The 17,412-nt window shown below is 37.1% G+C and overlaps 2 protein-coding genes across 4 annotated transcripts in view; one reads left to right on the top strand and one right to left on the bottom strand.

Annotated features, from left to right (window-relative positions):
* Positions 1 to 410: 410 nt before the first annotated feature.
* On the bottom strand, positions 411 to 14,687 carry gnb5a (guanine nucleotide binding protein (G protein), beta 5a). The gene is made up of 12 exons (XM_051690300.1): positions 14,543 to 14,687; positions 11,246 to 11,642; positions 8,959 to 9,095; positions 8,538 to 8,579; positions 6,471 to 6,547; positions 6,249 to 6,381; positions 6,014 to 6,157; positions 3,924 to 4,015; positions 3,687 to 3,735; positions 2,783 to 2,879; positions 2,286 to 2,452; positions 411 to 1,138 (listed from the first exon to the last, which is right to left on the bottom strand). Exons 2-12 carry the CDS (start codon positions 11,361 to 11,363, stop codon positions 1,127 to 1,129), a joined length of 1,068 nt encoding a protein of 355 aa, XP_051546260.1. The 5' UTR covers positions 11,364 to 11,642; positions 14,543 to 14,687; the 3' UTR covers positions 411 to 1,126.
* The window catches only part of LOC127436248 (von Willebrand factor A domain-containing protein 5A-like), a 29,026-nt gene continuing 26,295 nt past the window's right edge, over positions 14,682 to 17,412 (top strand). For all 3 annotated transcript variants that reach the window (XM_051690286.1, XM_051690287.1, XM_051690288.1), the window contains exons 1-6: positions 14,682 to 14,828; positions 14,922 to 15,124; positions 15,230 to 15,452; positions 15,530 to 15,696; positions 15,788 to 15,902; positions 16,086 to 16,261. In XM_051690286.1, the coding sequence (XP_051546246.1) occupies positions 14,789 to 14,828; positions 14,922 to 15,124; positions 15,230 to 15,452; positions 15,530 to 15,696; positions 15,788 to 15,902; positions 16,086 to 16,261 (924 nt within the window). In that variant the 5' untranslated portion in view covers positions 14,682 to 14,788. The remainder of the gene's footprint in view (positions 14,829 to 14,921; positions 15,125 to 15,229; positions 15,453 to 15,529; positions 15,697 to 15,787; positions 15,903 to 16,085; positions 16,262 to 17,412) is intronic.

Raw genomic sequence — 17,412 nt, forward strand, 5'->3', positions numbered from 1 at the left:
AAAAGTTCTAAGAGCGCTCTTAAAGGGAGAGTTCACTAAAATATTTTTAATTCTGTCATGATTTACTCTCCATCATGTCGCTCCAATGAATGTGAATAAAAATGAATGGTGACTGGGGTGAACATTCTACCTAACATCTCCTTTTGTTTTACCACCAAAGAAAGAAATTCATATGGGTTTGGAACAACATGAGGGAGAATAAATGATGACAGAATTTACATGAACTATTCCTTTAAAATGACAGCAAAAGAATTTTGTCATTTTCCAAACCTTCTAAAGCCAAATGACAGCTTTGTGTGAGGAACAGACCCAAATTTAAGCGGTATAGGTTGATTTCCTCTTATTTTTTACTAAAATAGCAAGTAAAATAGCAAGCATTTGACATATTTAAGTAAAAGACACCACAGAGCTTTCAGTGTTTAAAATGCATTTATTTTGTTTAAGTGTGGGGATATCTGTGTTGTTGAGACAGTCTATATGGTATAATAGTATATACACTTTGCTACAGTAAGAAACAACTACAGTGCCATAATAACTGAATTACAGGCAGACTATTATGAACAAGAAAGCATAACAAAACCTGCTAGCTTGCATATCAGATATAGTGTCCTTCATCTGCCTCTGTTTCACTCATTTAAAATGCTTCAAGGGGTTAATAAGAATAATAAGAGTCTCTGTTTAGCTGTCAGCCTCATGCAAACACCTAAACAACAAGAAATGTAATATATTGTTCATTATTATTATTATTATTAATACCAGTAGTTAAAATCAATTCTTTCCTAAAACAAATATATTTTCTAGTTTAAATGTGTTCATACGTTTATACATATATATATATACAGTATACATATAAAGGGATAGTTACTGCTCTAGAAACAGATGCCATACCAACAACTGAAGTCTATCCAAGGCCATCCCATAATACCAAGCACATGGTGAACTGGGCGACTGTGCTCACTAAAGGTGAGATTTAGTTTGTCTATGTGGATGCACTACAGCCCCACCCGTATCATAATCACTACTGCACTAAACACACTATTAGAGTCTGTGGTTTTCATGGATTCCAGTGACGATCATAAAACCAAGAAATCCGATAGTGCCGAACATAAAAGCTGATGTTGCAGAGTCAAGCCCAGATCTGGAAAAAGAATAGATAAGAAAATCTGTTACAAATCAGTTATTTATGTGAACAGCAAATATACATGATTCCTGATATCTTTTAAAGACTGCATTAAACATGATTGGCAAAGTATTAAAAAAATAAACCATAAACAACATAACTAAAGTCAACATGTAAGGCTATTTGCAACCCATTTAATTTCCATAATTTGACATAATTCTGAGTGAAATTAAATATTCAAAAATGTACGGCGGGACTTCATTTTATTCATCAGGAATAATTAGTTAATGCACAATGGGTGTTACATTACATAAGGGCTTGGTGATGTCATCCAAAAAGATAAGTTGTTTAAGAGGCGGAGCAGGTTATTACATTTTGACAGAAGATAACAAAGCGAATTTTTTTTTTTTTTTTTTTGAAAAGCGTGCACTGATAAATTGTTCACTATAAACTAGTGACTAGTTCAATATATACTAGAAATATTAATTTCCAAGTTCCTTTAAAGGCACAATTCACCTAAAAATGAAAATTCTCTCATCATTTACTCACCCTCATGCCATCCCAGTTGTGTGTGACTTTCTTTCTTCTGCTAAACACAAAAGCAGATTTTTAGAAGAATATCTCAGCCCTGTACTTCCTTTCAATGCAAGTGAATGGTGACCAGACCTTTCAAGCTCCAAAAAATCACATAAAGGCATCGTAAAAGTAATCCATAAGACTCCAGAGGTTTAATCCATGTCTTCTGAAGCAATAAAATCCCTATGGGTGAGAAACAGATCAATATTTCAATCCTTTTTTACTATAAATCTCCACTTTCACTTTCAGAATGTGAAAGTGAACGTTGAGATATATAGTAAAAAAGGACTATAATATAAAACTGTTTCTCACCCACACCTATCATATAGCTTCTGAAGACATGGATTTAACCACTGGAGTCATATGGATTACTTTTATACTGCCTTTATGTGATTTTTGGAACTTCAAAGTTCTGGTCACCATTCACGTGCATTGAAAGGACTAAAAGAGCTGAGATATTCTTCTAAAAATCTTTTTTTGTGTTCTGCAGAAGACAGAAATTCATACACATCTGTGATGGCATGAGGGTGAGTAAATGATGAGAGAATTTTCATTTTTGGTTGAACTATCCCTTTAAGTGCACCCTTACTCGTAATGTATGATCCCAGGATCCTGAACAGAATGCGGTTCCATCCGGTGAAACCCGGAGGGTGCTAACTCTGTTCTCATGTCCGAACAAGATGGACACGCGGATTCCCTTTAAAACATCCCACACGTTGATCGTGTAGTCATTGTAACCCCCAAACAGTAGTCTCCCTGCAACACATACAAAATAATCAACAAACAGAATTGTCACTTCATCATAAAAAATTTTAAGAGTGTTATTCAAAGGATATTAGCATAGCATGAACTGATTCTTGATCATTTTGGTCCCAAACTGCACACTTCTGCACTATTCTATATTATTATTATATAAGTGCAAGTAGTGCTCTGTAGTATGCGGCACATTTTGACAATTGTAATCGTTCATGTGGCATCAACCTTAAAAAATAGGCTTTTATTCTATATTTTTTGAGTGTGCTGCATACTGATAAAAACAGAAGTGTGGTTTGCTATTCCAAACATGCCCTCAGTGTCAGTGCTTACCACTCAGGGAGAAGTCCACACTAGACGCCCCAAATATGATGCTTTCTTTAGAATAAATAGCCACCTCTCTGTCTGCCCTCAGATCATAGAGACGACACTATAAACACATAAAATGAGGGGGGGGAAATGAAGTACATTGTATTATTATTATTTCAATACAGCAAAAAAGAAAAGAAAGAAAAAAGCAATGTTTGGAATGCTATACAAGTATAATGCTAGTGTACTAGTATGCGTCACTGTATAAATCTATTATGTGAAACAGCATGCATTATGCAACGATAAGCATTTAAAACAGTACTATGCCACATTGTTGTCACGTGACCTCATTCTGTTTCATGTTATTCAGTTATCATGTTGGTAATTAATGTTTAAATCCAATTTTTGTGTAAAATGTTTTTTGACAGTTTAATCAAATATTAAAGGTGCTGTAAGCTATTTTTTCACGGAATGGTATGCAAAAAAGATATTAATGAAATAAGTGTCGTGAGATATCTCACCGGTCTCTGTGACAGCTCTAGACTCTGCAAACAGCAAACAAAAATGTGTCCGCTGGCCATGGTCTCTGACGCTTTCTGCCTGTCAATCATTTTGCGTGTTCTCATAGTACAGTGTAGATGCAGTGAATTATTAAGGCTTAATGCCATTTTTATGCCATGTTGCTCATAACAGTTGTCAGTTGAGGGCGCTATTTTGCCATTGTTGTTTTAGAGTAATTTGTTATCTTTGGAGTGTGGGGTTTTGTAAAGAGGGGGCACCTTTCATTTAAAAAAATAGATGTTAATATTTAGGTTTGAGTCATGCAGAAAATGTGCATACTTTGCAAAGCATACATACAGTACTGCATACTGCAAAAATAGTGTGAGTAGTACATTTTATGCTATTTCAATCATAGCAAGAGACTTACGGTGGAGTCATCTGAGCCTGAAGCGAAAGCATCTCCACTTGGATAGTACCTGCAGCGAGAATGAATGTGAATTCCTCCGTAAACAATACTCAAAGATAGTGCTGACATTTCAGTGTTTACCCAAACTATAAATATTTACCACCACCTAAGGGTCTTATCTGTCACTCCTGAAGGACACAGTGCCAATTCACGGTTTTCGCTCTGTGATGATAAAAGATGCCCTGCGGACATACTTACCGCACACTGTTTATGTCCGATTCATGAGTCTCAAAAGACTGTACACATTGTCCAGTGCGCATGTCCCACACACAAGCCTTCTTGTCACAGCCCTAAGAGAGACGGGAGAATATACAGGTCACTGCACAGGCATGTTAACAAGCTCCATCATGCTAATGTGTCTGTGTATGAAAATCAAATTGGAAGAAGATTGAATGTGTGTAGGCAGGCTATACTTGTGGGTACCAAAACGTCCCCTGACTAAATGCCCTTAAGGCAATGGTCCCCAAAAAAAGGTTAATAAATGGTTAATAGACTCATAATTTGTACCTTAAAATGGCAAAATTTTATATATATATATATATATATATATATATATACTGTCAGGTACAGTAGCAATATTTACTCCTAACTAGATTTTTACATTTTCTGAAGAAAAACTTCCCACTACATAGCTTGGGTGCTCTGGGTCAATGACAAGGCGTTGCTAGGTGGTTTCCAAGGTGTTCTGAGTGGTTGTTAGTGCATTTTTTAATGTGCTTTCTAGGGTGTTCTTGGTGGTTGCAAGGGTGTTGCGATGCAGTTGCTAAAGTGTTCTGAGCGGTTGTTAGTGTGTTTTAAATGTGGTTTCTAGGGTGTTCTTGGTGGTTGCTAGGGCATTGCAAGTTGGTTTATAGGGTGTTCTGGGTGTTGCTAGGGCATTGCTATGTGGTTGCAAAAAGAGTTTTGAGTGAAGTAAGTGCGTTTTAATGTGGTTTCTAGGGTATTCTGAGCAGTTGTTAGTGTGTTTTAATGTGGTTTCTAGGAAGTTCTGGGTGGGTGCTATGGTGTTGCTAGGTGATTGCTAAGGTGTTCTGAGCGATTGTTAGTGTGTTTTATTTTGGTTTCTAAGCTGTTCTGTGTGGATGCCATAGTATTTTTATGTTGTTGCTAAGGTGTTATGACAGATGTTTGTGCAGTTTTAATGTGGTTTCTAGGGCACTGCTTGGTGGTTGCTAGGGTGGGAAGTTGCTATGGCATTGCTAAGTTGTTTCACAGGTGGAGCAAGTTATTATATTTGATAAAAGATTATGAAAAATAAACAGTTAGTGCATTTTTAATGTGGTTTCTAGGGTGTTCTGTGTGGTTGCTAAGTGGTTGCTAGGGTGTTCTAAATGGTAGCTAGTGCATTTTTTTGGTTTGTAGGATGTTCTAGGTGGTTGCTAGGGAATTGCTATGCAGTGGCTAAGGTGTTATAAACGGTTGCTAGTGTGTTTTTAATGTGGTTTCTAAGCTGTTCTGGGTGGTTGCCATAGTATTTTTATTTGGTTGTTAAGGTGTTGTGAGCGATGTTTGTGCATTTTTAATGTGGTTTCTAGGGTTTTCTGGATGGTTGCCATGCATTGCTATGCAGTTGCTAAGGTATTTTTAGCAATGCTAGTGCGTTTTTTAATGTGGTTTCTAGGGTGTTCAGTGTGGTTGCTAAGTGGTTGCTACGGTGTTCTCGGTGGTTGCCATGGCATTGCTAAGTGGTTGCTAAGTTATTTTGTGCAATGTCAGTGTGTTTTTAATGTGGTTTCTAGGGTGCTCAGTGTGGTTGCTAAGTGGTTGCTGCAGTGTTCTTGGTGGTTGCCATGGCATTGCTTAGTGGTTGCTAAGGTATTTTGAGCAGTGTCAGTGCATTTTAATGAGGTTCCTAGGGTGTTCAGTGTGGTTGCTAAGTGGTTGCTAGGGTGTTCTGGGTGGTTGTCTTGGCTTTGCTAAGTGGTTGCTAAGGTATTTTGAGCAATGTTAGTGCGTTTTTAATGTGGCTTCTAGGGTGTGCTGGGTGCTTACTAGGGCATGGCTAGGTGATTGCTTGGGTGGGTGGTTGCTATGACATTGCTAAGTTGTTTCAGAGGTGGAGCAAGTAGTTATATTTGATAAAAGATTATGAAAAACAAACAGTTTTCTATAACATGCACTGATGAATTAAGCACAATAAGACCAGGAACATGTATTGAGAAAGTGAACAGAGTCCATTTTGATTTCATGTTGACTTTAAGTTTACATAAAAAGGTAATGTGTGACATTGGTTTGTTAGTGGTGAGGTTTGGATAGCTTGTGTTGTTCATTGGCAGTGTTGTTCTCACCCCTGACACAAAGGTGTTTCCTGTCTCAGAGGGGGCAAGATCCAGACACAACACATCAGCTGCATGTCCGTGGAAACTCTGCAGCATCTGACCGCTCTCCACGTCCCACAGAGCACACGTGCCATCACCGCTAGATGTCAAGATCTAACGCAAACACAAAACACACCAGAGCCATCAGCAAGGTCCAAAATGGCAATGTACAACAAATGCAAGACACTATGTCATTGGGCCGTACCTGCATATCGGAGTTGGTGAAGCAGCATGCAGACAGGTAGTTAGTGTGCATGGCCACTGATTTCTTTTTTGCAGCAAGGTTCTCATTCTTGTCCAGGGAGAGCGGGTATACAGAGCACTTGTTGTCCAGCCCACTGAAAATAAACAATATATGATTTATAAAACTGATTTAAAAAAATGTTAGTGGTGTTCACAATGCAACAAAGTTGAGTTTTAGACTCACCCACAAGCCACTGCACATCCAGAGGGGGCATAAGCACAAGCCATGACCCATGTGCAGGGCATGGTCACTGCATGCTCCTGTCAAGACATTTAAAAAACCAATCACAATGGAGCTGTAAAATATATTTAAAAAATTAAACAAAAGTTGTGTAATATGATTAAAAAAAATTTATAAATAAAACTTTCTTAGAGTAGTATTAGCACTATATAGCCTAACACTTAAAGGGATGTTCACCCAATAATGAAAATTCTCTCATCATTTATTCACCCTCATGCCATCCAAGATGTGTATGATTTTCTTTCTTCTGCAGAACAGAAATTATAATTTTTAGAAGAATATCTTAGCTCTGTAGGTCTTCACAATGCAAGTGAATTGTGGCCAAAACTTTGAAGGTCCAAATAGCACATAAAGGCAGCATAAAAGTAATCCATACGACTCCAGTGGTTAAATCCATGTCTTTAGAAGCAATATGATAGGTGTGGGACGGGTGAGAAACAGATAAATATATCGCATTTTTGAGGGCCTAAACACACCCGAAAACTCATGAAACTTTGCACACGCATCAGAAATAGCGAAAATGTACATCTGATATGGGTTTCAGAATTAGGTGTGGCAAAATGGCTCGATAGCGCCACCTACAAACATTCAACGATGTGCGCTTTACGCTACGTTTCACCTACACATACGAGAATCGGTACACATGTGTAACATGCCAATACCTACAAAAAAGTCTCTTGGACCCATACACTAAACTCAACAGGAAGTCAGCCATTTAGATTTTTCTCTTCAATTTTTGCTCAGTTTTTGCCATTTCCAGGCCTCGTACTTTAACAAACTCCTCCTAGAGATTTCATCAGATCTACTTCATATTCAGTCTAATCTAAAGACCTTGGCGATGCTAAATTGCGAAGCTTTTGAGTTTTCTTTGAATGGCGTGTCCGTGGTGGTCTGACAAGTTCGATGTTTCGCCATGAAACAGGAAGTTGTTATAACTCAAACATGAAATGTCCAATCTGCCCCAAACTTCATATGTTTGATAATAGTCCCGGCCTGAATACATCTACGTGCCAATATTCAGTTATAGTCATAGTGCCACCTACTGGCAACAGCTAATTCCAGGTCTTGTACTTTAACAAACTCCTCCCAGAGACTTAATCAGATCACCATTATATTTAGTCAGTCTTAATCTAAAGGCCTTGTTGATGCTAAATTATGAAGCTTTTGAGTTTTCGTTGAAGGGCATGTCCGTGGCGGCCTGACAAAATTTGGTACAAAACGAGTCACATTTTTGAGGCCTTAACATGCTTGAAAACTCAAGTAACTTTGCACACATCTCAAAAGTGGGGAAAATTTACCTCTGATACTGGATTTAGAATGAACTGTGGCAAAATTGCTCGATAGCGCCACCTACAAAATTTCAACAAAGTAGCCCTCATGCCACGTTTCACCTACACGTAAGAACATCGGTAGGCATATGTAACATGTCAACACGTACAAAAAAGTCTCTTAGAACCATATCCTAAACCCAACAGGAAGTCAGCCATTGTGATTTTTTTCTTCAATTTTTGCTCAGTTTTTGCCATTTCCAGGCCTTGTACTTTAACGAACTTCTCCTAGATATTAAATCAGATCAACATCATATTCGGTGAGTCTAATCTAAAGACCTTGGTGATGCTAAATTGCGAAGCTTTTGAGTTTTCTTTGAACTGCGTGTCCGTGGCGGCCTGACAAGTTCGATGTTTCGCCATGAAACTGGAAGTTGTTATAACTCAAACATAAAATGTCTAATCTCCTCCAAACTTTACATGTCTTATAAGAGTCCCGGCCTGAACACTTCTATATGCCAATATTCAGTTATAGTCATAGCGCCACCTACTGGCAACAGGAAATTACATGTTTTACACTGTGATACACTCTTAACAACATTTAAGTGCTAAAAAATGCTAAAAAAATTTGGAGTGACATTCCCCTGGCACAGCAACCCCAACGTGCACCAGGATGCGAGGGCCCGTTCATCGCTGCTTGCAACTTTAATTTTGTTTTGTTTTTTAAAGTCACTTCATTTACCTTATTTGTTGTAAATGCATCCCAAATAATCACTTTTCCATCCTGAAAGGAGAAAAAATATATATGAAATTGTTAATGATAAAATAGGCTAATTACATCTAAAAACACAGTTTGGAAGAATTTAAAAATCCAGCAAAGCATTTAACAATGTCAGTGTGAAAGGAAATGACAAGAAGGGGCATTTGAATGAATCTAATGGCAAAAAACTGACCACGGTGTTAGATTTACTCAACAGCGGATTCCCTTCATTTCCCTCACAGTTTCACAAATGAATCATTCAGATCTGTTTGCAAACCAATTTGATTGAAAAGAAGAGCGAATCAGACATCAGTTCAGTTTAAGAGATGTAGCTACTTACGATCTCCTTGATATTTACAAAAATTGATTGTATATACTTATTTGACATAGTTTATAAACTGACCTGAGATGAACTGACGATTCTCCTCTTGTCTTTACACCAGTCCATACACAGCACTTTATTTCCATGGCCTTTCAGGGTTCGTCTGGTCTTCATGACAAACTGACCCAAAGCCTCCATCTTATCCGCCACCTGATGTACTGTTTGAAAAAAGCCACAATATTAATGGCACTTTATTTTTGTGTTTTATCCTGAGCGTCATGAATCTGTGCCATATCACTAAATTTAGCTGGCAATGAGTCATTTTGGTGAATGAGCCTTTTCAAAATTACAATTAAAGCTGAAATATATAACTTTTCCGTTGTTAAAATACTTCCTCATATCCTATCTTAATATGCAGAGACAACTATAAGTAAGCTATTAATCGGTTAATTTTCATGAAATGTGAAAACACTATGTCTCTGGGGCACTATGAAAATTCCTCTGTTTGTTTTGAGTGACTCGCTAAGACCCGCCCCAAGAACGTTATTCAACCATTGACGTGAGTTGGGGGCAGGACTATCTGACTGTTTGAACAACAGCAGATGCGGGCAGTGCTGGATGTAATCGGATTACAAAGTAATTAGTTACTGTAATCTAAGTACTTTTAGGCACAAACAGTAGTGTAAAGCATTACATTTTAAATTATTGTAATCAGATTACAGTTACTGATATTCAATGAAAGTAATTAATTTTAAGTACATTCCTTGGGTTACATATATGTCTAAAATACTATTATTAATGTGTAATACAATTAAAATGTGAATTCATATGTTCATATGTATGTCTGTTTGCATTTCTGTGACAGCTGAACGGTGTGCGACAATGAACAAGGAGAAAATAGACATTATTTTGAATATGTTGAGCAGAAAAGCACTTTTATGACAAGTGTTTTGGAAAGTAACTTAAAAGTAAAGAAATTAGTAATGTGATTACTTTTCAATGAAGTATTCAGTAAAGTAATCTGATTCTAATTTTAGAGAAGTAGTCAGTAATTTGTAGTGGATTTCTTTTTTTAGTAACATGATGTGTATGACTTTCTGTCTTCTGCTGAACACAAACGAAGATTTTTAGAAGAATATCTCAGCTCTGTAGATCCATACAATACAACTGAATGGTGACCAAAATTTTGAAGCTCCAAAAGGCACATAAAGGCAGCATAAATGTAATACATATGACTCCAGTGGTTAAATCTATATCTTCAGAAGTGATAAAATAGGTGTGGGTGAGAAACAGATAAATATTTAAGTCCTTTTTTACTATAAATTCTCCTCCCTACCCAGTAGGTGGCGATATACACGAAGAATACAAATCGGCAAAAACTAAAAGATGAATAATGTGAAAGTGAAAGTGGAGATTTATAGTAAAAAAAGGACTTAAATATTGACCTGTTTCTCACCCATGCCTATCATATCGATTCTGAAGATATAGATTAAACCACTGGAGTCATTTGGATTGCTTTTATGCTGCCTTTATGTGCTTTTTGGACCTTCAAAGTTTTGGTCCCCATTCACTTGCATTGTGAAGACCTACAGAGCTGAGATATTCTTCTAAAAATCTTCACTTGTGTTCAGCAGAAGACAGAAAGTCATACACATCTGAGATGGCATGAGGGTGAGTAAATGATGAGAGAATTTTCATTTTTGGGAAACTATTCCTTTAAATATAATTTTTGATTGATACACAAAATAATAAGCAACAACTCATATAAATAAACAGCATTTCACACACTAACCATATAATAATAATAATAATAATAATAATAATAATAATAATAATAATAAAGATATACTGTTTAAAAATAAAAATAAAAAATATTTAAAAAAAAGCCACAACATCAATGGAGTTTTTTTATTTTATTTTCGGGTTTTATCGTCTTGAACCTGCGCGTTGATTCCTAGTCTTTTTAGTTATCGAGTTTCTTGAAAAATAAAATAAATATAAATTATTGATTGATTGATTGATAAATAAATAAGAACTCGTATAAATAAATGTAATTCCACACACCAATTATTAAAAATAAATAAATAAATAAATAAAAATGGCAATTAAATATGGATTGCATAACTATTGTAATAAATTCATACTAAATAACGAGTGCTCTCTTTCTCAGAAAATAATATTGTGATGGTGAGCAGCAAATAAAACGCTGCCCAGCAATCATCATCATCATCATCCTGAACCCTGATCGGTTTGAAACGATCGATTGCTCCCATTTCATCATAAACCTGATTTCCTCTAAACATCCCGGATAGAAACCGAATTATGCTGACATATGTTTTCATTTATGTAAATCCCGTGGTGCTCTTACGCTCGACATCGTGCAGTTTGGCTCTCTCCTCCTCCAGTTTGGTCTTCAGTGCCTCGGATTCGGTTTTCAGCGTCGCCAGAGTGTCGCTGGGCTGCACGTCCACCTCCTGTGCGGCCATTCTCACTTGAAAACACACGGTTCACGGTGAGGTGAAGTGTGTTTTTCCGGTTAGAGGAGACCAGAGAGAAGAGAGCCTGGAGACGAACGGATGAAGCAGCTGGCGTGACGTCATGAAGGATGAAGAACGCTCTCTCTCTCTCTCTCTCTCTCTCTCTCTCTCTCCTCCAGCATCCATCTGAACCCCCAGAGAATCCCACTCGGATGTAGCCTACGTTATAGTCTCCTGATGATCAATATTTAGGCTGTCTGCGTTTACATGGGATTCTGAAGTCCCTGGCTGGAAAATAACATGCAAAGTATAGGTTTTTATGCGTTGAATCTCACGAGGTCGGAGGTCAGATATCACTCCAAAATCAAAAGGGAAAAAATAATTATAATAAATAAAAAATTATCTTTTTTTTTTCTTTTTTTATTGACATGTTTTTCATGACAATTAAGCACATTCCTCAATGTCATTACTGTAATGCAAACAAATCCCATTCTCATTACAGAAATTTTATTTATATGTCATGGTATAATTTGTTATAAGGAATTTAAGTCAAGCTGAATATCTCTTTAAAAAATGCATTTGCTTTAATTTATAAAAATGTCTCCATATTACGTATATATTTAAAAAGTACGTTTATTTTTCGTTTTTTTGTGCATACAAGCAACACCAACATAACTGTAAAAGACATATACTTAGCTATTACTCGCTATATTTTTGTCTGTGAGTAAAACAAATAGGTTGATTTTCATTACATTAATAATCATTAGAATTGAATACAAACTGAAAAGGAAAACATCCGGATATGTAAAAGTAATGAGAACTGAAGAGTAAATGTGCTTAACTGTCATTAAAATAATGCAAAAAAATCTTAATGCTAATAAAAATAGGCATAACTTTCATTATGCAAATATAATTCCTAATTTTTTTCTTTTTATTTCATGTTGAAGTATGACCCCTGCATGTTTTTCATGAGATTCATCCTGTTAGATTTACTAATTGCTAAATGAGTTCTAGGCATTCTCATCTCTAGTCCTCAGAGAATTAACCATCAAAAATATTGCATTTCTAAACCAGATTGTGAGAGTCATTGTGGATGGCTAAGAGTGAATAGAGAGGAGGACTCAGTTGGCGGTGCTTATTGATTTTAATTTACGTGATTTATAAAAAATAAATGAAAAATAAAAAAATGCAATAGGAGGCCTTTTGTGACAACACTTACTTAGGAATTTCAAAACGAAAATGAAAAATCTGAGGTTGGTTTGGGTTATTTAAATGTGTGATACAGAAGGTCATAAACCATTTTTTTCACATTTATTTGTAAAAAAAAAAAAAAAAAAAAACGGTGCACAAAAATAAGAATCTAAACAGAGTTAGTGGTTGCCTCCACTTCTGAGACTGTCAATCTGCGCATCTTATCACGTGGCTCATTGTGCATGACACTGCAGAGACTCACAGCATGTGGAGACTCATGCTACTCTCCGCGATCCACGCCCCATTAAGAGCGAGAATCACTTAATCGTGACCACGAGGAGGTTACCCCATGGGACTCTAAACTCCCTAGCAACCGGGCCAATTTGTTTGCTTAGGAGACCTGGCTGGAGTCACTCAGCACGTCCTGGATTCGAATTCACGACTCCAGGGGTGGTAGTCCATGTGATATCATTCTTGATTTTTTTGTCATCTACTAAACCAAAATTTTCCATGTAATTATATAGGGATGTGCCCGAAGCGAAAACCTTATTCAGAAAGGCACGACTAATGACTTCAGAATGAATAACGGATTCATCCGAATAATATAAAAAATATTTGTATGACTGATTATCCAAAAAAACACAAGGATAAAGCAACATTTTAAATAAACATATAAAATTACAACGAATTTATGAATCTGTGTGGCCAATATTTCTAAAGTGTAAACCTTATGAATGAAAATGCGCACATTGTGATTTCAGACCGGATGGTCGCGTCTCGACTCCGTTTGCTGTCTCTGTTAATTGTGCACGTCTGGAGCTTATCAAGTGAAACATTAATTAAGATAGGACATCATATATACTTCTTGAAATGTCTATGTTAATGTATCACGCATTTCACACATGATTCATGTACTTATTTATAGCCTAAACCTGAGTGTGGTGGCGTAGTGGACTAAAGCACATAACTGGTAATCAGAAGGCTGCTGGTTCGATCCCCACAGCCACCACCATTGTGTCCTTGAGCAAGGCACTTAACTCCAGGTTGCTCCAGGGGGATTGTCCCTGTAATAAGTGCACTGTTAGTTACTTTGGATAAAAGCGTCTGCCAAATGCATAAATGTAATGAGTGTGATGTTAAATTCATGGCCTGAAGTGATGATTTCACATCAGAGCCTGTCTATACATCTTTTAAAGACGTATACATTTATATTCACATCTGCAATTAAGGTTATTAACTGTTAAGACTTTATACCCTATAAAGGTTTAAATGCTCCAGAGTATTCATCTATTAGGAATATTCCTCCATTTTGTAAAACGAAGAAACTGAAACTCCGTCTTTATTTCTTCTTCTTCTTTAAACTGTGCTAAATTTGAAAATGTTAAGTGTTCTGGAACTCTGGTAAGGTGCTATATAAATTTAACATTATTATTATTATAATTCTTCTTATTATTATTATTATTTAACTAAATAATGGTGTCCTATCGTAAACATTCCTGATATACTTTTGGGAATTACACCTGTTTGTAGGCTATATTTTATTTTAATTTATTTGAATGTTTGAATTTGTATTTATTATTCACTGCAAAATGTGTGCTTGACATTTCACATTTTGCTTGACAGGTCCTGCCTCCAGAATAATGTTGTTATACATGCACAGACAAACGAAAATACTGTTTCATGCAGATATTAATATCTGAAATACCAGGAGAAACCACAACATATTCCACAGTTAATGTGGCCAACAAATTCAGCTTCATCTGGTAAGAAGAAGAAGAAGAAAAAAAGAAGAAAATAATATTTTTTTAAAATAATAATTGTATAATAATAATAATAATAATTATTATTATTATTATTAGGCTATTATTATTAAAAGGCATATACAAGTTCAATTAATTTTATTAATATAAACTATTAATGTAAGAGTGCGACATAACCAGATTTTAGAGTTCCCCCACCACTGAAATCCCAAATGAATCCCTGCATAATCCTTTTACCATAGTAGGATTCATAACGTTGCACTCGTGATTTGAGCGTCGTTTCCGAGAAGTTGCCTCATTTCCCCTCACACAAATTTAGCTGCAATTTATCATAAACTCTCGGCTGCGGTTAACGGGTAGCGTATTTACTCCTTTAGTCCAGTTGTTGTTGTTGTCGGTTAATCACTGAAGTACATCTAACGGCAGGAAGTTAGTTCGTGTTCGATTTACTTTCACTTTCGTTTCCTTTATAGCGTCAGAACGATGAACAGCTGTGGCCTTGTGTCTGAAGGAAAAATACCAGGTTTGAGCTCACCTGTTTATTTATTAACTTGAATGACAGTTTAAGATTTTATTTTGGCATATTTTAAAATACATAAAATACCATTCTTGTTAGTGCCTCTGAAGAGCATCACAGTGGATGCGTGGATTCAGGGGCATGTTGTCACAGTCACGTCCACTCTGCAGTATGTGAATGAGGAAGAGCGCCACCTGGAGGCCTTGTTCGTCTTCCCTCTGCCAGCTGATGCTGCTGTCTGCCACTTCAGTGCCAAGATCGGAGAGCAGGAGATTGTGGCAGAGGTGCAAGAGAGGCAGAGTGTGAGTCTAAATACTGAGTACCAGTTCATAAAACTGTATTGATATGACAGTCCCGTTAATACATAAATAAATATGTTATCAGTCACAAGTTTGTCTCTCTCGTAGGCGAGGGATCAGTATGATGATGCTGTGAGTTCGGGTCAGCAGGCGTTTCTGTTGGAAGAGAGTGCAGAGAGTTCTGATGTGTTCAGACTGAGTGTTGGGTGTCTGTCACCGGGTCAGAACGCTGCCATCACCATCATCTACGTCACCGAGCTCGCTGTTCAGGCTGATCACGCCCTGCGCTTCTGTCTGCCTGCTGTACTCAACCCCAGATACACACCAGCAGGTACTACAGTTCTTCATACACACTTTCTCACTAGAGTGAATGACATCATTATAACATTCTGTGTGTGTGTGTTTCAGGTTCAGGTGGAGGAATAGTTTCAGAGATTTCATCAGTATGTGGATCTGTTCCCTACACTCTGACTCTCAGTGTTCATGTGAGCTCTCCAAACCCCATCTCCAAACTCGAGTCCAACTGCACTCTGGATACTCTAGTGTTCCTCAACTCTGATCACACTCACGCAATGGTATTTATATGTGTTATATGAGCAGTAGAGTGTTTAAACATGTATTTTTATGGAGAGATAACATTGTTTTAAATGCTTCATGTTTTTGTAGGTGAATCTGAGTCCTGGTCACATGTTTGATAAGGACGTTGAGCTGTTTCTGTACTATCAGAATACCCATCAGCCCACTGCTATAGTGGAGGCAGGAGTGGCCACTGACCAGCCAGGTAAAACGTAAACTTCACCTGAATTATGAGCTCCATTTATACCCATATTAATCTGACTGTCCAGTGTCATGGTACACACTAACTTTGTTGTTTTTATATGTACAGTAGGAGCCATATTTACATGTGTGTTTACACTGAATATAATCCATTGATAGCAGTTTATCACAAATCTTTCTCTTTCAGGTTCTCTGATGGGGGATCCAGTAGTCATGGTCAGTTTGTACCCAGAGTTCCCTGAGGAAGTGATGTCATCATTGGCATCACAAGGAGAGCTTGTTTTCGTGGTTGACAGATCAGGCAGTATGGACTGTATGTTAAATCGTGGGAAAAGAGCACAGAGGCGCATAGATAGCGCAAAGGTAAAATTCAGGATCCAGATATATATACTGTATAATATATATATATATATATATATATATATATATATATATATATATATATATATATATATATATATATACTGTTGTGCTCAAAAGTTTCCATAACCTTGGAGAATTGGTAATATATGTACCATTTTTAAAGAAAACATGAGTGAGCAGGCAAAACACATTTCTTTTATTTCTTATGGGATTCATATTCAACTGTAGGTTATAACAGAATGGCAAAATCATTAAAAAAACATGGCAACAAAGAAAAAAAATGAAATGACCCCTGTTCAAAACTATACATACCCTTAGTTCTTAATATTGTGAATTGCCCCCTTTAGCATTAATGACAGCATGCAGTCTTTTGTAATAGTTGTCTATGAGGCCCCAAATTCTTGCAGGTGGTATAGCTGCCCATTCGTCTTGGAAAAATGCCTCCAGGTCATGCAAAGTCTTTGGTCGTCTTGCATGAACCGCACGTTTGAGATCTCCCCAGAGTGGCTCGATGATAATAAGGTCAGGAGACTTTGATGGCCACACCAGAACCTTCACCTTTTTCTGCTGTAACCACTGGAGGGTCAACTTGGCCTTGTGCTTAGGGTCATTGTCATGCTAGAATGTCCAAGAGCGTCCCATGAGCAGCTTTCGTGCAGAAGAATGCAAATTGTCTGCCAGTATTTTCTGATAACATGCTGCATTCATCTTGCCATCAAGTTTCACAAGATTCCCCGTGACTTTAGAGCTCACACACCCCCAAAACATCAGTGTGCCACCACCATGCTTCACAGTGGGGATGGTATTATTTTCACTATAGGCCTTGTTGACCCCTCTCCAAACATAGCGCTTATGGTTGTGACCATAAAGCTCAATTTTGGTCTCGTCACTCCAAATTACAGTGTGCCAGAAGCTGTGAGGCGTGTCAGGGTGTTGTCGAGCATATTGTAACTGGACTTTTTTGTGGCATTGGTGCAGTAAAGGTTTCTTTCTGGCAACTCGATGATGCAGCTAATTTTTGTTCAAGTATCGTCGTATTGTACTCCTTGAAACAACCACACTGTCTTTATCCAGAGCAGCCTGTATTTCTCCTGAGGTTACCTGTGGGTTTTTCTTTGTATCCCGAACAATTCTTCTGGCAGTTGTGGCTG

The sequence above is a fragment of the Myxocyprinus asiaticus genome, chromosome 46 (assembly GCF_019703515.2).
Source record: "Myxocyprinus asiaticus isolate MX2 ecotype Aquarium Trade chromosome 46, UBuf_Myxa_2, whole genome shotgun sequence".
NCBI classification, from domain to species: domain Eukaryota; kingdom Metazoa; phylum Chordata; class Actinopteri; order Cypriniformes; family Catostomidae; genus Myxocyprinus; species Myxocyprinus asiaticus.